Source organism: Anas acuta, chromosome 15, assembly GCF_963932015.1.
Source record: "Anas acuta chromosome 15, bAnaAcu1.1, whole genome shotgun sequence".
Classification (NCBI taxonomy): Eukaryota; Metazoa; Chordata; class Aves; order Anseriformes; family Anatidae; genus Anas; species Anas acuta.
Genome location: NC_088993.1, coordinates 10,641,665 through 10,668,499, shown reverse-complemented (window position 1 = coordinate 10,668,499; position 26,835 = coordinate 10,641,665). Strand labels below are relative to the sequence as shown.

At 35.6% G+C, this 26,835-nt stretch overlaps 1 protein-coding gene across 2 annotated transcripts; it reads right to left on the bottom strand.

Annotated features, from left to right (window-relative positions):
• Positions 1–1,003: 1,003 nt before the first annotated feature.
• VWA3A (von Willebrand factor A domain containing 3A) lies at positions 1,004–26,835 on the bottom strand. 2 transcript variants are annotated; one of them, XM_068699246.1, is made up of 26 exons: positions 25,989–26,829; positions 25,144–25,242; positions 24,001–24,107; positions 23,590–23,715; positions 22,179–22,287; positions 21,471–21,536; positions 20,889–21,014; positions 19,330–19,468; positions 19,133–19,240; positions 18,820–18,896; positions 16,862–16,956; positions 15,276–15,395; positions 14,321–14,395; positions 13,481–13,625; positions 12,315–12,513; positions 11,827–11,897; positions 10,723–10,881; positions 9,855–9,945; positions 8,651–8,761; positions 8,079–8,176; positions 7,779–7,931; positions 6,962–7,070; positions 5,515–5,659; positions 4,952–5,096; positions 2,847–2,998; positions 1,004–1,711 (listed from the first exon to the last, which is right to left on the bottom strand). In XM_068699246.1, the coding sequence occupies exons 1-26, from the start codon at positions 26,055–26,057 to the stop codon at positions 1,576–1,578; spliced, it is 3,030 nt and encodes a 1,009-aa protein (XP_068555347.1). In that variant the 5' UTR covers positions 26,058–26,829; the 3' UTR covers positions 1,004–1,575. The 2 variants fall into 2 exon arrangements, with proteins under 2 accessions (XP_068555347.1, XP_068555349.1); XM_068699248.1 differs by lacking the exons at positions 1,004–1,711; positions 2,847–2,998; positions 5,515–5,659 and having other exon boundaries at positions 4,953–5,096; positions 25,989–26,835.

Below are 26,835 nucleotides of genomic sequence, written 5' to 3'. Positions count from 1 at the left end.
AGATAATTGAAAATTAGAGTAAAGAAGACACAAGATAAATTCTGGCATGTCCAAGACTTAAAGGGGAAAGGAAAAAGTTTGAGTCATATTATTTAGGAAAGCAGAAAAAAGACTGAGATTAGGAGGTAAGATCTTTGAGAGAACAACTTTGCAAATTCTTTGATAATTTAGGACATGTAAGAGTGAAGAAGGTGGTTTAGGTAATCCTGCCAGGAAAAGGTTAGTGGAAACTTCACAGGTCTTTAGAAGCAAAGAGAAAAGGAAATGGATGGTAACTTGAAAAGTAGATGGGTTGAGATGGGATTATTTCAGAACGAAAGATGTTACATAATTTCATGTGACAACACAATTCTAGCAGACAGAGAATGGATGATGATGCAGTTAGAAAAGTTAGGGTAAAGTAGGATAGACGGAGTCCATAAAGATTTCAGAAAATAAAAAATAATTTGTATTTCAGAATAAGAGGTCAGACTAAAGGAAGAGGTACTAAAAAGGATATTTTATTTTTTCATAATATATACAAAGAGAAATACAAAGATTTGGTAGGTGATAGAACTCAGCAAGGAGATGAACAACTTCATGTCATTTCCCTTTGACATAGGAGATGGAAGAACCACAACTGAGAAAAAAACAATAGCCTGTAAGTTTAGCACACTGTTAGACCACCGCTCAGATCCTTTACTATGATGGTTGCTAATACTATAAGATTGCAAAACTAAATCTCTCTAAAGCAGACAATTCATTTGCATGTCCTTTCCCAAGCCTCAAAAAAAACTCTAAAACTGACAGTACAGGAAACAGCATTTCTTTTGCAAATAGCTGATACTGACAGTCAGATATTCTTGCCTCTACTTTGTGAATTAAAAATGTAATTATTGAGAGATTCTTGATACTCACCTCAAAGATTTTGCCTGCTTTAAAAAACTTCTAGCTTTTGCTACTTCTTCAGTAAGTTTCTTTAAATCATCTCCTTCAAAGTAAGGGAAAACTGGATCCTAAAAATAGAATTAAAATATTCTGCTTTATCATGCAACTACTTATTATTTTCAATGTCTACCAATTTAATTAATTGAGCTAAAGCTCTACACCTCCTTGTCCCTGTCTACTTGCAGAGGCCTTTGAATTATAAGGGGTAGGGGCAGAGCAACTCTGGATTCTCACTAATACTCTTTCCTACCGTGGCAATCACTAAGGCCTCTTGGTGTAGCATTAATGTGCTATGTAAGGATTTTACAGTGATAAATGAAACAGAAGATAGTGAGGATAAAAAGGCACAGTTTTTAAGCTAAAGCTAGCTTAAAAACAGCGTCCAGAGATAGGATTATTTTGCTTCTTTTTCAAAAACTAAATTGCATTATATATACTTCTTTCAAAGGTTAGGCTACCTGGCCAAGGCAGCTAGCAGACATACAAAACCAGATATTAGGATTTCTCCTTTTGGTTGCAATATAACATATCTTAAGCTGAGTCCTGTATTACTACTTCTAGTGATTTTTCTTTTTTAAAATGCAGTTTTACTACAGATGAAGATTGAGGTGGAGAGAAACAAAACCAAGCCTAACAAAACCAAACTACTTAACATACATCTTCATCATCAAACCCCTCCATCAACATTCGGTGTGCTGCTAGTTGGCCATCCACATCTCCAAAACTGCAGTGGTAGCGCCCTCCTGTTTGGGACGCAAGCTTCTTCAGAAATTCATTAGCTTCTCTGTTAACAACAAAGCAGTTAAGTGACTCATGAAAATTATTTCTCTGAAAGCAGCAACAATTAAAAAAAATAAAACAATTTCTAAGCATTCCTCAAAAAGTATGATAACTAAACAAGCAGTTTGGAGTACATGATTATATATTTCGGTATAATTTCTAATCTTCAAGAGCTAATGAAGAACATACTCTACCTAGTTATCATTACCTCCGAAGACAGGTTATTTTTGAACATGAGGTTTAGTGTAATAACAGAATCATAAAAAAAAAAAAAAAGAAAACGGGTTGGCAAGGAAAAGGCAACAATATTTCACACAGGGTAAGAAAGCCAAAAGCTGGGAGACACCATAAGGGGAAGTAACATTTTTGCATGCCCCATAACTTGTTCTCTTGTCTAAGCCTCTATTGTTTGCCATTGTCCAACATGTCCAACGACTAATACAGTTGCTATTGTATTCTTATTACAAGTATGCTAAATAACACACTTCTACTGCCGTGTCATTTTAGAGTCCTTTCTAGAGTCCTGAAGCACTAGCATTATAATAGTCTCAATTTAAGACCACAACGGCTGAGTTCTTTAAGACCTCCAACAACTGCTGCATTTTGAGGTGGCAGAATAGGTATGTACCCTGTAGAAGTGGTCTGTTTGGCTGTCTGCTCCCTGCATCACACAGCCACCATGAAGGTAAATGTAGAAGAGCACACACTTCGTGGTATTGTTGCATGGTCTCCAATTCTGGACCATGCAAAGATCCCTCCAGAAGAGTAACCACCGATGTATTTTCAACCCAGACTCCATCATGGCTGGCACTAACACTTTCCCAGTGCTCCTTATTCCAATTCAGCCTAATCTATTATTTTTCTGCTGCAGACTAGGGATGCATATCACAACTCCATGTGTGTGAAGGCGGTTCTCTCAAGGACAAGCTGTGGGAGATACAGGCCATGTGGCAATTACCTGTGTCAGAACAGCTTGCCCAGTTCCCACCTGAATGAATGCCTAGCTCAAACCTGTTGTTCAGTGAACTGAGCATATGGCATGCTCTGAGAACGCAGCCCTCTGACAATAAATAAACTAATAATTTTCATGATTGTTTTGATCTTGTATCACATGATTGTTTTGATCAAGTATCACATACCTGTCCGCACAGCTAAATGAAATGGTGTGAATTTTAATATCTTGTTTCTTTCTCAAACTTTCAATTTCTTTCAAAATCAGACTGCAACTGGTATCTGGTTTTCCATCAGTCAATACATACAGTGCCTCTATGTCTTGGAAACTGAGAGCTTTCTGAAACCATAAAACAAGCTAAAATAATTAGAACATTTATATGAAAAGTAATTCTTTAAAATGAAAACACTATTCCAATGATTTAAGACAGCTGTATATTTACCACTTCATTATGAAAGTTAGTATTGCCTTTTCCTTTTCACCAAATATGAGAGATCAAGGATATAACTTTGTAAAAATAAACAAGTAGATAATTTGTAGCATAAGGCACTGTAATCACAAAAGCAGGGCACCACCAAAAACTGACTCCTTTAAATAAGCTAAATAGATTCAAGTAAATAGATTCAGTTAACTGTTGTGGGAGTAAAAGATGCTTAATGTCTGAAAATCAGGCTCACTAGAACCCAGCCATTTTATATTATGAAAACTTGCTATGATAATTAGCTCAGTGGACACTTCTGCAATATAAACATGTCTTCTAATTCTACTGCACTTGATTTGCCAAGAATTCCAGAAAATTTTTATGAAGATTCTGTAAAGGTATCTAGAACAAGAATCACTCATTTAGGGCACAATTTCTTTACTGATTTAAATTTAAAATCTCATGAAATTGCAAGTTCTTTCAGCCTCTGTTTTAAATTGTTTTTACTAGTTAATTTCTACACCAAGAATTTTTATGGAAGAAAAGTTCCTTCACCTGTTACTGAAGTTCAAGAATCACACTCAATGCCCATTTGATTCTAACCACTATTGCTTCTCTAAAATCCATGTTTGGCTCAGACCAAATATATCATAACCACAATTGTACATAACCATCATTTTGAGGAATTAGAATCATAGAATCATAGAATATCCTGAGTTGGAAGGGACCCTTAAGGATCATCAAGTCCAACTCTTGACACCGCACAGGTCTACCCAAAAGTTCAAACCATGTGACTAAGTGCACAGTCCAATCTCTTCTTAAATTCAGACAGACTCGGTGCAGTGACCACTTCCCTGGGGAGCCTGTTCCAGTGTGCAACCACCCTCTCTATGAAGAACCCCCTCCTGATGTCAAGCCTAAATTTCCCCTGCCTCAGCTTAACCCCGTTCCCGCAGGTCCTGTCACTGGTGTTATTGGAGAAAAGGTCTCCTGCCTCTCGACACCCCCTTACGAGGAAGTTGTAGACTGCGATGAGGTCTCCCCTCAGCCTCCTCTTCTCCAGGCTGAACAGGCCCAGTGCCCTCAGCTGTTCCTCGTACGTCTTCCCCTCCAGGCCTTTCACCATCTTCATAGCCCTCCTCTGGACACTCTCCAACAGTTTCATGTCCTTTTTATACTGTGGTGCCCAGAACTGCACACAGTACTCGAGGTGAGGCCGCACCAGCGCAGAGTAGAGCGGGACAATCACCTCCCTTGACCTACTAGCGATGCCGTGCTTGATGCACCCCAGGACACGGTTGGCCCTTCTGGCTGCCAGGGCACACTGCTGACTCATATTCAACTTGCTGTCTACCACGACCCCCAGATCCCTCTCTTCTAGGCTGCTTTCCAGCGTCTCATCGCCCAGTCTGTACGTGCAGCCAGGGTTTCCCTGTCCCAGGTGCAGGACCCGGCACTTGCTCTTATTGAACTTCATGTGGTTGGTGATCGCCCAGCTCTCCAACCTATCCAGATCCCTCTGCAAGGCCTTTCCACCCTCATTCGAGTCCACAACTCCTCCAAGTTTGGTGTCATCAGCAAACTTGCTCAAACTTGCTCATTAGCTATTTTTTCTCTCCATGGCTCTTTGAATGCAAAGATTGATGAAACTACTGACATTTCACATTCTTCCTAAACTCAGTATGAACAATGAATGTTGTATTTTTGAGCCTTGTGGGCAGGAACAGTGGCTTAATTCCAGATCCATTTGGTGTTTTGAATACAAGAAGTGTTGTATAGTATGTTTTACCTAAATGTTTTATAGTACGTTATCAATATGATCAGCACAAGACACTCTTTCTTCTCCAGACTATAGTATATAATTTACTAACCTGTAAAGCCATAAGGATACATGTATTACCATGAGCGTGGAATTTGGACACCCACTGCACAGCATCATGACATGTTTTATCAGTAGCCTCTACAAGATACTCCCTCCAGCTCTCTGTATTTTCTGAAAATCTCAGCAGGTTAAACCTGAGGAGAAAAATGGCCAAAATATTTAAACCTAATCAATACTATCAATCTCATTGGATAAGCTAGTTTTGAAACAGAAACAAAACCAAAAAACAAACAACCAAAAACAATCAAGAACCTATTATTGGAATAAGAAAGTGTCAGAAAGTTTAACTAATTCTGCATCAACAGAAAGTCAATTGGAATGCTGAACCCAAACGTTAAACAGCATCAGCCTATGGCAAACATGGCACAAATCTTAGAGCTGAGAATTCCAAGCTGCTTAAAATGAAAAACAAAAGTAAAATCATTTATGCCACGTGCATATTATGCACTAACATACTATGTTTCAGTACTATATTTTTAGTAATTACTAAATAATCTTATTACATAAGAATAAGTAGTGCAGGTTTCAGCCTGTATCAGTAGTCTATCATACCTGACTTCATTTTTTCTTAGCTGTTCCCAGATAAGGGATGCAAGTTCTTTTGTGATATGTGGCAAATATGGGTCCATGGAACCAGACGTATCAATTAAAACACAGACATTTGCTTCTAAAATGGTACCAAACAATCTTCGGCTTCCTGCACCAGATCATTCAAATGTTGTGTCATTACATAGGCTTATTTTGTTGAACATTAAGATTTTATTGAGCATACAGTAAAACCTTCAGTCTTTAGGAGTTATTCTGGACACACCACTACATAATAAATTCTAACCTGTGTGGAAACTAAGCAGTTCAAGGGTTAGTGATAGAAAAGTTTTCTGCTATTACAAATCTAGTACTATCAAGCATTAATTACTAGCCAATTGTTACAACTTGCATTAAAAATGCATAGCTCCTACTTTGCAACACAGAAAAAAATGAACTAGTTCCTAACAAACATACTTATAAGCAACAGAGGGATCATAATACTTTTCACCAGCAGCGATGCTAAACTTCTAAATATGGCATGTTCTTAGTAAAAGAACCCAAAAAGCTATTTTTTGTATGTACATGATTGTGTTTCTTCTGTTGATGGAAAGCTTCTAACACTACAGACATCTACCTTGTATTCATGAACACAATGTGTAAAAATTAAAATTTTGCATCATAGCCATAATTATTTCACTGCAAGCTGGATGTATATCTACGGCATAGGTGTTGAATTCTCTTATAGTCTTATTTTATTGTCATAAAAATATTTTTTAAAAACAGTTCAACAAAATAATAAGTTAATGATAACAATAAAACAGAACTTAAATTATTTTGATAATAAACTTACTTTTACCTTTACATTTCTTGTGCAATTACAGTATACAGACCTTTTTTATGATGACTGTCATAAACTGCACTAAAGAACTTGCTAACTTTGGCCTACCCTGTGTTAGATACTTTGTCTTGCCCTGCTCCTAGTGTTGGATACTAAATGCCAAAGATTTCTAGTGCAAAGGAGTCAAGAAATGATTTGCAATTACGACATTAAGTTATTAAACATGTATTAGAAGGTTAAATAATTAGCACCATCATTTATCCTACCACATTTGGGCTTGAGGTTAACAACTCATGTTAAAGGAGGCAGCTGGCATAACTCAAATCTATTGTTTAAAACTGTGTGTCAAGCTCACACTTCATTAATATTTTGTCTACAAACAAAGGCTCACTGTTAAAATATATATTTTTTAAAGAAACGGAAAAATTAGTTTCCAGTGCATAGTTTTAAACTACAAGCAAACAAATGGAATTTTAGAATTATGCAGTTACAAATCACAGAATAGGCACAATAGCTCTTTGAACCTCATGTTTGAGGTCCACACTTATTCAGACTTAACCTCACAGAAATAGTAGACAAGAAGATTTTATAAATGTTTAAATTCTGTTTTACAATAAAGATGCACAGCACTACCTGACAGAAGCCACTGTATTCTTTGTAGATAGCGTTGCAACACCTTCTCCATTTGTTCAGTGTAGATTTCCAGTTCTTTAGATTGAACCTGCAGATGTTTCACAACCCCCTGGAAAATTCAGTTTGTACAAAAGCATCTTACGTCAACAGGTATGAGCTCTGTGGCTATATATGCAGTATCAGCAACAGAAATCAGGGTGATTAGTTGTTTGCTTTTTTTTTTTTTTTGTCTTTAACTCTATGAAATAGTGTAAGAAAATTTCTGTGGCTCTGTCACTACTAAATAACTGGTTTACCCAAATTAGGAAAGCCTAGTTCTAATCTCAGCCAGTTGCATCGAGCAACAAAATTATATAACATGGCTGGACAGCTGCTTATGTTGCATTCCTTCTGACATTTTTTGTAGATAAAATAGACCAATAATACCCTGGACTTAACTTGCTATGTTTCTCTGGCAATTGCACAAACCAAACTAATCAATATCCATTAGTTTCCTAGTTTCCACTCTCATGATATTCCAAAGCCTTACGTACAAAGAAATTTTAAAATTATTATTCATGCTGGATGAGCAGAAGAGTTGCCATACATTCCAAAGATCCCATGCAGTTTGCATTTCAAATATACTAAATATTTTTTGTGGTGAACAGAAAGCTAGAGAAAATCTTCTATTAGCAAGGTGGTTTAGAACAAAAAATAATGGAGGAAAGTGGAAAACACACATTACATTCGCATTCCACAAACACTGATTATCATGTACTATCTTTAGCAAATATAAAACATTTCAGCAATGTAGGTATATGACATCTGCAAAACTTACATTGACTTCTACACTAGGGAAGATAGTGCAGTATTTTGCTGATACTTTCTTGTGCAGAGACTCCACAATTTTCTTTCGGTGAGTACAGCTTGGACCAAACATCAGTCTGGGCAATTCCAGTTTAAGTTTTTTAATACTGTACTTAGTCAGCCACTTGTAAGAAAAACAAATGGAGCATTTGTTTTTTTGTAAATATTAAAACTGCTTAAATAACATGTTGTACATAATCACAATTAACACGTTCAAATAATTCATGTTAATAATTCTAAAATGGCTATTTATTGATAAGGAACAAAATACCTCTTTGCTTGAACAGATTTCCTCTTTTTTTGGCAATGTAACAGAGGGAACGCTCTTTCTTGTGCACGTTGTCTTTGGATACTTTCGGTATACTGTACCTAGCAAGAAAATGAACAAAGTAGTATTGGGAACCTTAGGTTACCTCTTCATAGCCCTTCATACATGACTTCATAGCCCTTTTGAAGTTACATATTGGTAAAACAAAACAAAACAAAAAGCCAAACAAAAAGACACCTACTACTTCACACACAGTTTTTCATTTTACAAAAACGGAAAGTTTCTATAAAAAAGTGACTTCTAAAGAAGCCATTTAGCTTTAAAAATTACCTTAAAAAGTAAAATCTTACATTCACCTATCTCGTGGCATTTTTCCTTAAAACATCTTTGACCAGAAGATCTCAAAGTACTTTACAAAAAACGATTAAAACACTTACTACTACTTGATAAATGAAACTCAATTCCATTCACTATTTAAAGCTCACTGATTATATGCGACTTTGCATCCAAACTGTTTGATAATACAAAGACTGATAATAAAAAGGCTTCACCAATAATATCATGGCAACACATACCCACATTTCTTCCTTTATCAGTATAGAATACTGACACAGAACACTCTGTCTGTTTCCTTGATTTATCTTTTCTTTTATTCTCAGTCTGAGGCCATTTTTTTATTGTTTGTACTACAAATAAAAAAAATACAAATTCTCTTTTAATTTAGCAAAGTGTAAAATTGACATGCAACCCAGTTCTTCAGTTCATAACTTCCTATTGCCACAATTATACATACTTAATTTTCTTAGATACTGGTCAAGAAAAATCCATATTATAGAACTAGTCATGCTCATTTCATACAAATGGAACCGTAATCTTTACGACTTATAAATTAGCATCAGGAGGAATGTCACATGGTATAACCTGAAAAGATTAGGGGCTCAGAAGAAGTATAGTATGTATGAGAAAAGCCAGTCGTCGTTGCACACAGTAGCTCATATGCAAATATGAATCCAGATTTGTAAACACTGCTGTTTAGCAATGAATCAATAGATATCAAGGTCCAAATTTAATGCAAAAATTAAAAACAAAACAAACAACAAGAAAAACACCTCTGCAGATGTTAACAAAGATGCAAAGAACAAAGAGTGGGAAAATTATAAAAATAGGGGAGGAAGGAATTGGACTTTAATTAACCAACAGTGACTAGAATAAATTTAAGAACTGTTCTATACACCAGTAGTAGCTGCAAGAGAGAGCACTGAAGATAACCTGATGTTTGTGTTGGAGTTTTCTTTCATTGCTGGATCATAAAGAGAGCAGCATATTAAGAACAATTAGCTACAACAATATTAACAGAAATATTATATATTGAACTAGTAACATAAATCTCTGAATTGTTGAGACTTTGATAAGAATGGAGTGTGAATTAAAAACCAAGAGAAGTGATGTTTTAATTGTCTTCGAAGTTATGACAAAAGGGGGGGCTCTACTTTCTGCCACACACACATTTCCTGCTACAGGATGAACGTTCAATCAAATAACCTGGAAATAGTTATGTATGTGGGCACTGTTCCTTCCTCTCCCAACCTATATGTAATCTAGATACATTACAACTAAAACTCATACAGAATTATTTCAAAAACAACTCCAATGTCTCCTGTCACTCTGACTACAGATTAAAATTGCTATTAAAATAAAATCTCTCAATTCTAATTTAATACTTTCTTCTAAGCAAAACCCAAACAAACTAAAGACAAAAAGCTCCTAATCCATACAGACCTGGTGGAATTTCTGCTTTTGCACTAGTAGGACGCCATGCCAGTACTCTTATGGAAGAAGATTTCTTTGCACTGTGGTTTTCTTTAATATACTACATAAGCATAGATAATAAAAAATAAAAAGTATTTCAACCATATCATAATTACATAAATTATTCAAAACTGGATCTATCCTTCATAATAATTCTAATTCTTGTTTCATTCTGTCTCTTCTGACTGGTCAGTAGTAATTTATACTCCCAAGTGGTAAGCACTGGCCAGATTTGCCCACTCTCTCAAAACAGATACATACATGTACGCTGTCAAAATTAACGAGGAAAGCATCAGCAAAGCCCAAGGGTCTCAGAAGTAGTATAACTCAATGGAAATAAGCACAGGGAGCAGGAAACAAATCCCAAATCCTATTTCTTGCTTTTTATTACATCTCTGTGTGGTCAAAGACATGCTACTCAACTGCAGCTGTCTCATGTATACATGAACAGGATACCACAAAATTCAGTACTTCCTAGAAGGTCTTGCTAAAGAGAAGTAACTTGGTAAAACACATTTCTACTTTGCCTTTGCTTGTATTAAACACTAATTTCTTAAGGTCAAAGGAGGAATTATTTAGATAATTGTAGATACTACAGTATTGTTTAATTACTACAATTCTATTTAATTAGCAGGATTTATTAAGATGTACTTGTCTGTTTATGTAGCACCTTGAATGCAAATTAAAATGTAAATTCAGAGTAGTGTCACTATACTGTTTTTACTTCCTTCAAATTTTCAGCCTAAGCACTTCTTTGACAAAGACCAGCATGAGCTGGGTAGAGTCACTAATTAAAACAGACTGAATCTTAAAAATAAGACTTTGAAGAATTTCAAACCATTCTAGCCAGGCTCAGAGCCGTGGGTTTTGGAGATAGCAGCTTCTGTGGCTTTCTTTTCTCTTTTGTCACAAGCATGTTTGAGCTTGCTTCTGGTACAAATGGGTTAGCAGACTGATTTCCTGAACGTTGCTTTAAGGATTCCACTAAGAATGCACACTGAAATGGAAGTTCACACTGTTCAGTAATTCATATACGTGAAATTTAAGTAAATGACATTTCAAGGACAGACACCCTGTATTTATTATTTTTATAGTAAATAATACAAATAGAAAAAGTACTAATCTGGTAATGCTTAACGCCTCTAACTTCTTTGTACCGTGCTTGCTCAAACACACAGGAGGAAAAACCTCTGTGGTCTGAGCAAACATTCTAATAGAAAATGCAATGCTACATGCATCAAAACCAGAACAAATAGGAGGAAGATGAAACTAATACATTCAACCATTAAACTATAATATCAAATATGTCAAGATCCTATTAAGTATCCATTGACTTTTCTTTAAAAACAGAACCAAACAAACCAACAACAGATTTTTGTCTCAGACTTGCATTCAACAAATTGCTATGACCTCTGGACAGATAATCTCACTGTGTATATCTTTCTCATCACACTTTTATAAGAAACAGCTGTCATAATGCCAGTCTGGCTGCACCGCCTCAGCAAATTTGTTGGATAACTTTAGAAAAAGTACATTTAATATTGAGAGAGGTTGTCTAGTTCTACACCTTTAGTACACTTTTGTGCCAATAACGCAGTAACACTCCCTCTGCTGTGCTTTGTAGGAGTAAATGAACAATTAATTCTACTTGAGAAGAACTCATCACAGGGTTAGCCACAAAGATGAGAATTGCTTCAGTCGTAAACTCCTTGTATTTGCTAGGAAACCACAGACAGTCCAACATCATTCACTGCAGTGCTACTGTATAATTGCTTTCTACTCCATGTTTGTTCTACAGTGACAACTCTCACATTCTAGAGCATTCCTCCCCATCTTACAAGGGTTTTCATTTTGTCCAATCTTCTGCAATGCCAGCTACACAAACACTGTGGATTTTTTTTTCTGAAGAAAAACTGAATTTAAAAAGATATATAATTCATACCTTTTGGGAGTAGTTGTTTGCTTTTTCAATTTCAGACACAATAACAGTGATATCATCACTTTCAAAAATACCTGATAACCAAATATATGCTAATCAGCATTTTTAAATATTATATATATAAAGTATACAACAATTTGTAGAACATGTCAAATATCAATGAAAAGATCCAGAAAGCCTTCTTTTCCGGTAGGTCCAGGCAGTTTGGACCTACTACATTAGTAAACACATTTTAATTGTATACCTTAAAATATCTAGTAGAAAATAGTGAATTTTAATAGAAAAAAAACAAATTCCTGCATTAATGATTCATTATAATATTCTGCAAGACAGCTAAAAGCCTTAATCAAACTAAGACCTGTTTATATCTCAATACTAGTGTAGTATTATCACATCCTAAAAACTAAACAACTTGTTTGGGGGAAAATACATTAATGTATATTATTTGCTTAATGAAAAAGAACTAAGTGCTGGCTTTCTTTTTCACATACCTGCTTCTCCAAACCAATGAAATCTCCCATTGGCTGCATGTACTATTTCTTTAAAAGCGATGGCAGTTTCAGTTGGGTTAGCATAGCGGGCTGGAATAATCCCACTGGAGTCAACATCTTCCATTACACTGAACAGACAGACATGAAGCTGCAAATCAAAACCTCTGCAAGCCTCAGCCACATAGGTACTGATTAAGTGCTGCAAAGAAAAAAAAAAAAAATCAGTAGCAACCCTGTACCTCAGATGAGCTTCCATCTATTCCACTGTTTTCTGAACTGATGAACAAACAGTGCCCAGCATGTGCAATTCAGTGCAGGAATACACCCTGAGTAGCTGAATGCATCCTTAAATCATGTATATACACAAAAGCTAATGCTGTTATTACTAGTGACAACACCAACCAAGAATTGAGTTGGGGTAGTTATAAGAATCAAAACCACAAGGTGATGGTCTTCAAGCTACCCATGCACTGTAGCAAAGAAGTAGGGATGGAAATTATTCATTTGGACTTTCTGTATGCATCTGTCATTCTCTTGTTTTCTACGTAGGCTTTTAACAATTTCTTGGGTTTGCCCAGAATTTCCAGAAGTTTAATAACAAAGTCAAGACAGGCCTACGGTACACACACAGTTAAGCCAATTAGACTACTCTGAGTTCGGAAGTTCTAAGCAGTGCAAGTGGCTCAACAGCAACAGAGCACATACACTGTGAAAATACAACCAAACAGCTGACTACTGTTATTAAAAATAGAAGCTGTTTCTATATAGTATACGATGAAATTTCACTGTAAAATTATCTGTGGCTTTTATATCATTATATCATAAGGAAATGATATAATACAAAAACCTGAGTGGGCTTCTTCAAATTAAGAAATATGCAGTGAAATGATAGCCACAGCTGGAGTGAGACAAAGAGCTTAACAACACTTCTAGAGTTTTCTGATTCACATACTATTAATAATTACTACCTCCAACACATAAATAGTGACTGCAGAAAGAAGGGTCTGAGATACCAACATTTGTGCTGGCTTAGATAAGTAAAGGAGAAGTATTCCACCAACAAGCTATAATAAGTGACCAAAAGAAAAAAAAAAAAGATAAATACAGTTGAGATTAATTCTGATAGGAACTTTCAGAAGAGCTGTAAAACCTGTGATGATACTCACTGTTTCCTGATCAGGTATTCCAGTAGTCAAGAGGTAAAGTCCTTGTGATTTGTGTTTATCTTTATATTTGAAGTCTACTTCAACAGCTTGCCTGAGAGCACTCATGAAATTTCTACTCCCTCTGCATTGCAAGCTCAACACCCACCTAAGAATAAGTTTACAGTTCGAAGAATTAATCTAGAAAAGCTTTTGTTTCTGCATAAAGCAGTAAGAAAACTAAGAATCTTTACTAACACTGCTCTGGAGTCTGAAATTTTTGACAATGACATCCAGTAAAACCAGATTATACAAGGATCCAAATCACTTGTTCTAGTTTCTGTATTGCAACCATGACAAAGTAGTTTTTAAGATAAGATTCGAAGCACAGAGATGAAGACAAAATGTAAGAGCAGAACTGACAGGAATAAAAGAAAACCACAGATGTATAATGAAACCACTGAAGATATAATTCCACAGAGAAATGTGGGATTTGGTTCCAGTGTATGAGGGGAAAAACATGGTTTAAATTCCAGATCTCAACTGAATTTGAAATAGTTTTAAATTCTTCATGTAACCTGTGCATTTCTTAAAAACTTCTCTAGTCACGTACATATGTATTCTGGATACACATGAAATACAAAGTCACTAGGACATACTGAACTTTATGACACTGCTTTCACAACAAACCATCATAAACAATCACTGTAGAACAGTTCATGTCAAATTATTTTTGTGATATGGTAAACATAACAATTTTCTAAACTGTTTGCAATACCAGTTAATTATGTTTCTCTGTTACGTCTGTTTTATGATATCTATGTTCACTTAATTCAGAAGTATAAGAAAGTTATTTCATCCTACCTCCAAGCTTTTTGTAAGTTTTCTGGTTGAGAAGGAACTAGTTCCAGCTGCCAAGGCACAATGTCACTCCCAAATCTTTTACAGAAATATAATAGCAATTAATTTTCATAGAACAAAGAAAAGGATTGAATGAATTCTTTAAAAAAAAAAATAATGGTTTGGGTTATTAAGAGGTAAAATTTTCTGTTTCAAATCATTTAGTTATTCCAATTTATCCATCACTCAGGGGTTGTCAGAATTTCAAAGCAGCAGGCCAGATTGCATTTTTCTTTCTTGAACAGGATGCTAATGAGCTAGTAAAAGTTCAGCAGAAGACAGAAAGGCTTGCAATTAAAAAAAAAAAAAAAAAAAGAACACCCACAAAACCAAACACCCTCAATACCCCAAACCAGTAACACTGAGATGCTGCCTTCATGACTCTGCTCTCCTCTCCTACCAAATTTGGAACTCCACAAGTTGTTGTCTCTCTTTTGCCTGTTATTCAGGAACCTGCCCAGCTGCTGTTCAGCAGTTGTGCCATGTATTTCTCACTACCAACATGAGTATGGATTTTTAGTACTATTAACAGTAAAGAAGTGTTGGAGTTACTATAAAATTTAAAGGGCACTCTCAGTAATACTGAGACACTTCCAAAACCCTCATCTAGTAAAAGTTTCTGCCATGTGAATTGATACTGTTGTTATGAACAAAATAACAGAAAGAGAATTTGATTCAATCAGTTTCAGTGCCCCTCCCCCCCCGCAAATGATTTTTAATTACTAATTTGGTCTCTACATCTGGTCCATAAATCTATTCAATAAAGTTATATCAGTGTTCCTCTTGAAATTACTTCATCATAAAATCTGAAATACTACCAGTAATCTAAACCATGCCCATTAGTAACTAGTCTATCAGCATCCTTCTCTCATTGCAAAGTTAAAAGTATTTTAAAAGATAGTCTTAAATAGCTGCTTACGCTATAATATTGAAGTAATCCTTATCTGACATTTGTTCCTCAAGTAAAAGTCGCAAATAATGTTGGATATGGATGATGTACATAGAGTTTGTCGCTGATATATCAACAAGTATAACCACCCTGTGTAAGAAACATGTTATTTGTCAAAAGAACTTAATTACATTTTTTAAATCTTCACTGCAATCTTTAGCTCACCAAGAAAAGCATCTTCTAGCTATGTATAAAAATAAAGACAATCTATATAAGAAAAAATAACCTGCAGAACATCAGGTGAGTTTTTTTTTTTAAAACAATAACAAAAAAATCTGTCTTCCTTAAGCTGTACAGTAATCAGGGTACTGGCACATGTAGTGCTATATTGGCTGTTGAACCCTGAACAGCTCCTCTTTCTTCTCTGTACTTGAATACCCAGAACATGGCTGAAACATGTGGGTGTTATCCAACAAGAAGAGTTGTTGGATAGTTCATTTTTCTTTCTCCAACCATCATTCAACAAACATATAATATCATTCCAAAGATAAATGGAATGTTTTCTCCCAGTAAGTCCATGATAGACAGGCTGTTCAGGTATCGACTGATTGATGTTATCTGGTAAGCGTTACCTATTTTGAAGAAAAGTATTAATGATGATCACCTTCAGTATGGTCACATATGAGATTGTGCTTGTAAACACAATGCAGGATGGTCAGTGTTAACAGACAGGGGATACCTTGGGAGCAGTGGTTATGAAAAGAATCGCAGATGTGATAGACAGTCAGTGGGACAAGAGTTCCCAACACAACACAATCATCAGATGGACCAGAAGGGCTAATTCAGTCCTTAATGAATGGATGAGGAGATCTCTAGTAACAGAGGCCTCAGCTATCTTGTCCGAAATTTCATATTCAAAGTTTGTAAACCAAACAATAAGAGCATTTATGCAACTGATGTTGGATGGGAAACCTCTGGTAAAGACTCAGACACAATGTAAATAAATGTTGTTATTATTATTGAGGATGATCCTCAAACAAAGTTAGGTACAGATCTCAAAACAAATTCAGAGAAAACTTTTTTTTTTTTTAATTGGTATATCTACACTGACATTTGTCATCTGGCACTTGAATGCACCTTACTAAGTGGTGGAGGCAGAAGGTAGTTGGTAAGTTGAAATTCATTTTCTGATAAGAATCCATAAGAGGATGTGAAGAAATACTCTGGTATAAATACTAATAGCATGGTTTGAAACCTGATGTAAACACTACATTTGTCCAGAAACAGCAGTTTCTGTTTGTACATGTATGTGATTTAAGACAGAAGATGTCCCTAGATAACTCAAATTTAAGAGCCTCATCCTGTTTCTTGGAAATTGCACAGTTTTCTTAACTGACAATCATTAGATTCAGTAAATTCACTACATTATTAAATACAAGAGTATCAGCATCAGTTGTCAAACACGGATTGCTTGCACTGGTTGTATCTGCAATTACCACTTCTGCATATGATTTTTTTCTGCCCTGCATTCCTGAGTGCTCACTTACACAAAAAGGAAAGGTTGACAAATGAGAATTATCACCAATATACAGAATACAATTGTCAGAATACCATACCTCTTTTCATAAACATTTCCCCATATTCTTCTGCTAGCAACGGACAGCCAGTCGATTTGTTTTTCATAGATTCTTACCATTTTGGCAAGGAGTTTCTATGAATAAATATAGAAAGCTTACAATTTCTTCAACAGCATTTTAAGTAGTTTGTTAACAGATCATTTCAACTAAAAACATATAATTCTTTAACACAATATCAATTTGAAGACATTAGGGCAGTTTAACCAAACTCTACAGAGTATGACCTTTTCAAGCATATGCATGCACTACATGCATGAGGTCAAATCAATCTAGAAAAGGACATGAAATTCAGAAAACAACTACAACATAGCACTGTTTTGGTGCACAAAATACGAATATCTACCAGGAATCAAAAAATCAGATGCTGTTTTCATGTCAGCCAGTTAGACTTTACAGTCAGACCACAAAATGGAGTTCTACAGATTTCTTATCCCTCCTCCATTTTAAAGGAATATTTGTCCTGCCTGGCAGCATTCTCATAGCCCTTCCTCAGCAGAGTAGTATGGAAGAGAGCAAAGAGAAAAGAACAAACCACTATATAACATCTTGACTACCAATATCCCCAGGCAGCTTCTATTTCATTAAACTTCTACTCTCTGGTACTCTGCATTCTTACCAAGGAGGAAATGCTCAAGAATCACTACTGCCTGTAAGAATTCCATCTGCCTTCACTGTGTTACCTGTATATATAATCTCCACTTCTTCCACACTCACAGGAGTACTCAAAGATCTTCAATATCCCATGCAGTGTAAAAGTTCTCCTGGCATGACAGTAGTTTTAAGACTACCTATACAGTAATATCGTCAGTGGCAAATATCTAAAAATCCTAATCTAAATCTAAAACTCCCTAACCTAATAATGTTCTTAATTCATATACAGGCTTGAACAGAAAACTCTAGTAACGGCCTTGGTATCCTCTTGAAGAAAGTCTGACAACTGCCAACCAGGCTGAAGGCAAATGCAAAACTGGATAAGTTTGTGCAGCCAGTTCAGAAACTTAAGGTGAATGTGAGGGATGTCGGAAAACAATGTGCAATGCAGCTGGAAGGAGGCAGAAGGAAAAAAGTAAGAAGACATGTTAGAGCATTGTCTTAGACATCAATCTTAATCTGTTCTTCAGACTGAACAGAATTCCAGTTGTGCTTAACACAAATGAAGAACACCTTTTGGAATAAAGAGCTGCTCTAACCTGAGGCAACGCAATCAGTAATTAAATCTTTGGTGTCATTCTAGAGGGAAGCTTTAGAAGAGAGCTTCACAAACAGTGCTGTAGATGGTGTTGCTGGTGAATTCAATAAGAACAGGGAAATTCCTGATTAAATCTTGTTTGCTGCTATAAATGCCTTTGTGCATAACCTTTCATACCATGCAACAACTTTTATTTCATGTAACAATCATCCACACTTGCTGCTACAGTACTTCCTAAAATGCTCTTCTTGTATGCCTCGAGTCCTTCTTGGCCTAGCCAGTAACAATTAGCCATTCTTTTTCATAAGACTTGTTTGACCTCCAAAGAGAGAAAATAGAAATTTATTTTTTAATGATTAAACTAAGATAAAATGGGATAGTTTTGTTAAAGCAAGGAAGAGTCCTCTATTCCACCATATCCTTTCAATGTACAGGTTAAAAGATTCATATATATGGTATGGGTAAAATAACGTAAATACACCCTTATACACAAATCACAAAATGCACGTTGCTATATTTATAAGCAATAAATAAATTATGAGATCACTGATGAACTTCTTCTCTCACTTACCCTTCTTCCTCACTACCACATCAAGCTAGGTCCCAAATCCAGCCAGATGGCTGCAGACTTGCATGGACAGCTGTCTGCATGTGAATCCCTGCAGTACTTATGTAACATGGAAATTCACATGAAATAATTAGATAGTAATCCAGCCCTGATGAAGCCATGTCACTACAGACAACTCACCTGATAGTTGTATAATACTGGCAGGTCAACATGGATATTTTTCATAGTTCCATCATGCCATTCAAACTGCATCATCACTTTCTAGAAAGATAAATAATATTTTACGTGTTTACAGAAACCTATAGGCTGCATTAGCATGGAATTCCTTCCTGGGTTATTTTTGAGAATAATATAAGCATCTGGTTTGAATACACAACTCCAATTTCAGTTAAAGCCTGCAGGATTTCATTATCTCATAAAGCACCAATTTAGTTGGAAAAATGTAGCAGTACAAAGAAAAAAAAAAAAAAAAGAAGAAACAGGTCCCCATCACTTGCCTCATGCAGAGTTGATGATACTGTTTTTTGAAGAATTGGTACAAATTCTTCCACAGGAGAGAAAGCATTGGGAGCCAAAACTTGATAAAGGTTTAACTTCTTAGCTACAGCAAGGAACAAAGACATTAAATAAAACATGTTTTCCATCTTTAATTCCTGTTTCATACCTGTTAAGCTTTCCTTTCTGTGCTACCTTTCAATCCATTTGTCTTTAACCAGTCTGTTGAAGTTTTGGCCAGGAAGCATGGTGTTTGAATAACTAATGGTCCTTCATGCTTTGGAGGCTTTGGTAGGAAGCTGGAAGTTGCTGTATTTGCAAATTCTGTGGAAACCTAAAATGGATTTTAAGAAAAACACAAGTTTTAGTATACTTTTTTCTCCACCTTAATACTAAATATCCAGCATAGAATATTTGTTTTACTTATGCTCACTGGAGTGCTGAGATTTCAATAATCAAAATACTTCAAAAATTGCTACCATTGGTTCTCCAACAAATAGGTTTTGTGGAACAGTGCTCCATTAAATTGACTGTATTGGCCACAATGCAAAAATCCGCAGGGGAAATGAAAACATCATGGTCATATGTACTGGCTGGAAAACAGCCAGTTGTTTCTCTAAGACAAGGCAGAAAAAGATCTTCATTATACACACACCAAATCATTCTCCGTTTCCTACTCGTCCAAGCATAGAGTCAAAATGAAACACATTCTACTTCCATTCACACCAATGGAAACAAGTCAACAAACTCCTGTGAGGCATTAGAACTCTTACTTAAAAATGGGTAAGAGACCTTGCTTTTATGAGTGGATGGAAGTTTGTGGAGATGCTTTTTCATACAGAAGGCTTGACTAGTAAGTTTCTGAAATGATGTGCTTTTATTTGGGGATATAGGACCTTCTAAGTTTTTTCTAGATAACTTCTGTTCCCTGTTTAGTCTATATGGTCTTTAGTAATCATGAGGTTGGAAGAGAGATAAGTCTATGCACTTTCACTAGATACACCCAAAAGGCAGGATGAGAGGGAACAGAGCTAGAAATATTATTCACAGATGACAAGTATGCCTCCAACCTGGAATGTCTCAGGTGGGGTGACCAGACATACAAGGCCACCTGATGGAAAATTTCACTCCCTATTTAAAAGCAAACGTCCACTTCACACAATTGCTTTCACACAGTAGTGACAGAGTAGTGACAGAGACTATTTTGTTGATATAAAAATTCCTCCACAGCCATAGATTTGTAGAACAGTGCTGCAAAATTTTTAGCATGAAAGATTGTCAATCATATGTGAACTCAGCAAATTTCTAAAATTCGAGGCTTACGGATGTGCAGAGATGAGAGTAAGGTGAAAGAGAGATGCATATTTCCATTTAAGACCATCTGCACAGGGTCAAAGAAAAATACAAATAAATAACCTATCAAAACAAAGCAGAACTAGAAATTCTCCAAACACTCCATAAAAAGAGGAAAAATCACAGGAGATTCTTTTACTTTCTCATCCAAAGTTCATCAAGAGCACTTTGAATTTATTTTATTGAAGAAAAGACATTTTGGAGAACATCTAGCAAAATGTCTCCTTTGCTAGTTTTAGCCTTATTTTGCTCTTCCAATGGATGGCCAAAATATAATATCCAGGCTTTACTTATCACAATATCCAAGTAATCACATTCATTTTTTTTTTATATTGTGAATGCTAAGAAATTCTACCTCTAATACTTCAAAGTACATTTGAAAACAAAATATATACACGTACATCTGCTATTCTACTGGTAAGTGAGCCACCAATTCGCCTTTGAAAATTTTGTTTGATACTCCTGAGCAGATCCTTAGCCTTCTGGCATTCTTGAAGTAGCAGATAAAGATCACTACTATCAGAAATCTGTATATATGAAAAAAAGGGGGAGAAAATAAGTTAACTGCTATTCAAATACCAGCTAAGCACAGCTTTCTTATTTGATGGATATGCATTCATATAAGACTGCCTGGCATTGCAGAACAGAACATAAATGTACCCAACACACTACATATAGAAGTTATTCAAAAAAATATATCATTTGATTATTGTTTTGAGTCAGTGTACAATATCACTAGTTTCATCTTACTCATCAGCTTTGAGTCAGTGAGAAATATTTGCAATTTACAAAAACATTTTTAGTCACAGGAAGAATTAACCACAGGTTTATTGACCACATCCTCAGCACTTGTCAGACCAAGAATTTTAGAACCAGGTATTGCTATAAACTTCTATGCAGATGATAAGTAGTTTACCTTCTAAGAGTAAAGAATCATCAAATAGATGGGAGAAAAATCCTTTGCCTCTCTGGCTGTCACCTACCTCCCCCTTTGAAGAGTAGCAATGATAACGGCCTCTTACAAGTTCTGCAAGGTTCTTTAGAACTGCCTACATATATAAATAGGAAGAAAAATAATTACTCCAATTTTGTAATCTCTTTTGATAACGTGGGTTGTTAGTATTCAATTCTCAACTAGAGATAGAGAAGAAATCTTTTAAGATACACGTAGCGAGAAAGCCAAAGAAGTAAGATGTTTCCATTGTTTTTTAAAATAGGAGACGTTTTCACTTCTACTTTAAGAGCATGGCTGAAAAAAATCAGTAAAGACATTTACAAAACAGGTAATAAGGGGCAATTTCATTCAGTGTGTTTATTTATAAGTTTATTCGTTGCATTAAAATGCCAGTTACTTCCTGTGAAGGCAGGCTTGTGCTAGTCAGATCAAAAGTATATCACTGAAGTCAAGAAGTATAAATATTAGGCTCTGCTTCCCCTGCCCACATTTACTTCTAAATCGTATGCTGTTTTTTCACATCGTGGTTTTGTATGAACCAAGATGAATAAACAGATGCTCCAAACAAGTTACTTCATTTGTGCAAATCTGCTCTAAAGAAAATACAACTCTACATCAGGAAGTCTTTAATGAGTAGTTTAGCATCTCCACAAAGTATATGAGAGAAGACATTGCAGCTGGATAGGAAATAAATGAAAGGACACTGGAGGAAGTGAGTATCAACACAATTACTTACGAGAGCAGCAGGACTGCTGCAATCATATATAACAACATGAGCCAGAAGTTTTCTCCCCAGCATACATTGCTGAGCATAGTCAGCCAGTATTTCCAAAGGCTGATCAGTGCTGATGTTGATAAATAAATAAACAAGGAGGAAAAAAAGAAGAAGATCTTAGCAATGACAGCAATCAAACAGGGTGGGGAGAAAGGCCATACTGTAGAAGAAATGGAAGACAACAGTAAGGAGAAAGAAATTTGACCTCCCCTTCCTCTTTCAACAATTACTGAGGTACAACTACTGGAGTTTGAGTCTGTCCTGAAAATCTGAATGTTAATAAGAGCACTAGGATTCTGTTTTGCTTCATAATGACCTGTGGATGAAGTGAGTTCTAAGTTGTTCAAGCCATGGAAGCTAAAAATCAGGAATTATGTTTTTGCCCCTTCAACAAACTTCAATAGAAAAGTCTTCAACACAGATGTTCAAGTGTATTTACTTAAGTGTATGTCCACTGCTTTCCAAAGGCACCAAATAAAGCAAAACTTTGCTTTGTGATTAGAATTTACTGACCCCCACAGCTTTCATTCCTGGAATTTTGGTGGCTCTCCATGGCTCATAAAAGGCTTTCCTTCCAGCTACATTTCTGCCAGGGACAGAAATTACTGAAATTTTCACTTGTACATACTATAAACTTCTGCTTTTTGTTCAAAGTAGACCCAAGCAAAACTTGGAACATTTTAAATGAGCACTTTGTATTCAGTAAATTAGCTGAAATGTAATCTCAATAAACTCAAATATCCAACTTGCCAAGCTTACACCATCCCTTTTTTGCACTTTTAAAATAAATACAATATATAAATACAGAGTACAGTAAAAATCCCAGAGCCCTTACTGCAGCCTTTTTCTTGTATCATGGTTCCAGTACGGCAAGTTTTCAAATTACAACAGTAGAACTGAAGAATCCAGTCCATAATTTACCTAATCTCAGCAGGGCTTGTTGACTGGTTTCTTGTAATCAACCACACATTTCAAGTTCTCCACCAGCACCACTAAGACCACAGAGTGAAGACTACCTTCCAAAGTTTAATGCTAATTTACAGCAAAATCTAGCTACTCATCTAATCTTCCCAGAAATGTGGACCCTTTCAGTGAGATCCACTGAAGAATTTTTATTGATGTAACACTAGAGCTAACAGACTCTCGGAAGATTACTGCATTAGCTGATCTGCAAATGAAAACAGTAACTTTATAGTAGAAGAGATCAGATTTATAAATAGCAAAAGTGGGAAGAATTATTAAAGAAATTCAGTGGTACCAACTTAAAAGATGTAAGACTTGAAACTTAAATTTTCTATTTATTTTTGTATCAAGTTCATATTCTTGTACCGATTCTGTTAAAACTGGTTGTTAGAACAAATAATGGACTTACCAGCTTCCTACAATAATAACCAGAGAATTCAGCTTTTTCATTGTAAAGACATGTTTTAAGGCTTTCAGTAAATTGCAGCCTCCACCAGGGGCCAGCTGCTGTACCCACTGTCTTGCTTCATGTAGCCTATAGGAGAGAAAAAAAAAAAAGAATATGCACACTCTATCTGCAGTTACTGAATAAAATGGACCATGAAGATTACTATAAACCAGAGGGGCTGCTAAGATATTTTATATATGAACAATCAGTGTGAAATCACCAACTGCACTTAAAATTCATTTTTTTTCCCTCTTACGAATCACAACAGGCACAAGATGATGCCTGTTAATTATTATCTCCAGGAGATTGCTTTAATTACACAAAGACATTGTCTGAAACACCTTTATTTTACAGAGAAAGTAAATTACTTACACATGAACATTGATGGTTTTTGGACTCTCCCACAGAGGTGAAATTTCTGTACCAAATGAGAGGCAATACAATTGCTTCTTATAACACAGCTGTTCATCTATTAAACACTAATGAATACAAAGTTTATTAATACTTTACTATCCATGCTGCTACTAGTAGTTATTATGTAAAAGAATAAAACCAGAAATTTACTAAGAGTAGTTGCAGTAATGTTTTCAGCTCCCGCAGAGAAAAGCTTCTAAAGGAAGTCATACAGATTAAAGTATTTCCTAAGGAGTACTCAAACAAAACCTGCAAACTTTTGATAAACTAGCCAATTTGTTAATGAAGGCAGGGAATACTTGTTCTACTGGTATTTTTTTCTCTTCAGTTGATGTCCATATAAAATAGAACATACTGATCTAGAAGGGGCATGCTCACCCACCAATAAATTACAGAAAATGTTGAATATAATACATTCATGGATAGGGCTAAACAACAGATCAGGCATTAGGGCTAAGCCAACCAAATTTGAGTTTTCTTAAAGCAGCTTTATTTAAAATGCACAAGTGAAAAATGCAGAAAATACAAATCAATTTTAAATAATTTCTGATTGCAGTAAATGAAGTTCTACAGACAAAGTTTCAAAATTAGAGTAAAACAGCTACATGATACATTCCTTACTGTAAAACATTTATAAAAGAAAAAGGCACAATAAAGGATAAGTTTGTTTGGGGACTTTGGGAAGCAATTAACTCACCAAATTTTTGACCAAAATTGTGATGTGCATCTTGTTTCGACAAAACATACAGGCATAAAAAACCTACATTTAATATACATAGCTTTGTGTACATCTTGGTTCTCACTCTGAAGTTGTTTCTGTTAGTCAAGTTTAGAATGTTAGAGAATGCTGGTACAAGCACTGAGAAACTTATAAAAATTGATATTATTACAGTAGGCAATGTCTAGATCCAAACAAACTCCAGTAACAAAACCTGTAATTCCAAAGACATTTAAAAAATACTTCTTACTACAGAAAAGTTCCACTGTATTGTACTCTATGAATTCAAGCAGATTTTTCCTCCCCTTAGTTCTTTACCTGTAGTTATTCCGAGGCTTGATTATTATGTTACTATAGCCAAAGTCTGCTTTGCTATTACTTACCAAAAGGTCTTTCTGAAAATCCAGTAGTCGAGGTTTGTAGTTCATATCAGACACATCAACCACAAGTCCAACTTTGGTACCTTTTACAAGGCCAAACACCTTCAACAAGAAAAGTCACTGTAAATATTAAGCTTACCTAAAGTTCAAAAATGTTTCTGTTTGTTCTGTACAACGCCATGGTAAATTCAAATACTACATATTTACTTTCAGTTTAGGCTCTCTAGCACAAAAATGAGACAGTGACAAAGACAAGAAAACAGGAGAGTACTATTGCCTCACAGTTTATCCTTATCATTGAGTCACATTGCCTCCCTTCCAAGACAACGTATTCATCATTTGGGACTATAAAATCACGACTTCGTGTATAGCTTCTTGGTCAGGTTAAATCAAGCCATGTTGTGGAAGCTGAATTTTGGGATGCTGCTCATTTCCCTGTCCTCTCTGAGAGGGAGTTATGTCTTTACCCATTTTTGACCATTAGCACTGCTAGGCACAGTAAGTAATTAACCAGCAACAGAGGGCCCGCTTGACTGAAAGACAGCTGCATTCCAGTCAGAAGTTAAGCTCCCCTTTGTCTGCTACTGTTTAAGTGGCGCTGAGAGGCCCTGATTAAGATTGCTAAAAAAAAGATCAAATCTAGAAAGCAAAAAACTCACATACCAATGAAAGATCACCAAAAGTAATAAATTGTCAAGATAAGGAGCGCTGCATATAACGTGAACCAGTAAATAATGAAAATACATAACCTTTCTGGAGGCCACTTTTTACCAGCATTCAAAGGTTAATTTATTCTTTAATACTATAAAGAGTTCCCTTCTAAAAATATCCTGCAAAGTTAAAGTTACCTTTCTGCTGTCCTTCAACAGCCACTGAATTCGCTGCTGATAAAGTTCAATCACCCTGACAAAAGGCATAGCACAGCTTTAGCCAAGACATTTTTTTGCATTCTGTATCAATGTAATATTGCACAATTTGTCTTTATCATATCTTTTTCTTGCAGAAGCAAAATCACGTTTTAAAAATACTGTTTTCAGCATTTATATAAATAGTGGTTGCAGGGCTAACCATTTAAATACCTCTTCCCCTTAAAGTGTTTAATTGACTAACTAGCTGGCTGAAAAAATGGATCACTGACATGTTTTCTTATCAGTTTTATTATTTATTTATTTATTTATTTTTCTACTGAGAGGAAGGAGAGGCATGTTCACCATGTGTATGCATGAAGAAAAAAAAGTTCAGGCAAAACTGAGCTAGTTCATCACACATAGCTTATTGCCAGGATATATATTTAATGTAAACTACACAATTGTTTAAATGGTTTAAGACACTCATGAAATACAACTTTGTGATTGGAAGGCAGCACATTCACTGAAGTTCTGGACTAGTTGCAGCACAACTTTCAACCATTTAATTTTAAAATAGGTATAAACTGAGGTAAAACAAAATACTTGCTGTCCCCAAACATTGCTTTATGTTAACCAACTTATTTTTAACACCCAGTGCTTTGTTTTTACAACTTGGAGAATAAAAGGTTTTAATCAGCACTTCAAAGTAGGAAAAAATCTTTGCCTTGAAACATGAAAGCTACTTTTTTTAACCAGATTAGCTGAGACTTTGTTTAGATGGCAGAGTACTGAAAAGGAACCTTCTAAGATTCTGGATCTTCGTGACTGACATAGTGAGGTATGCTGA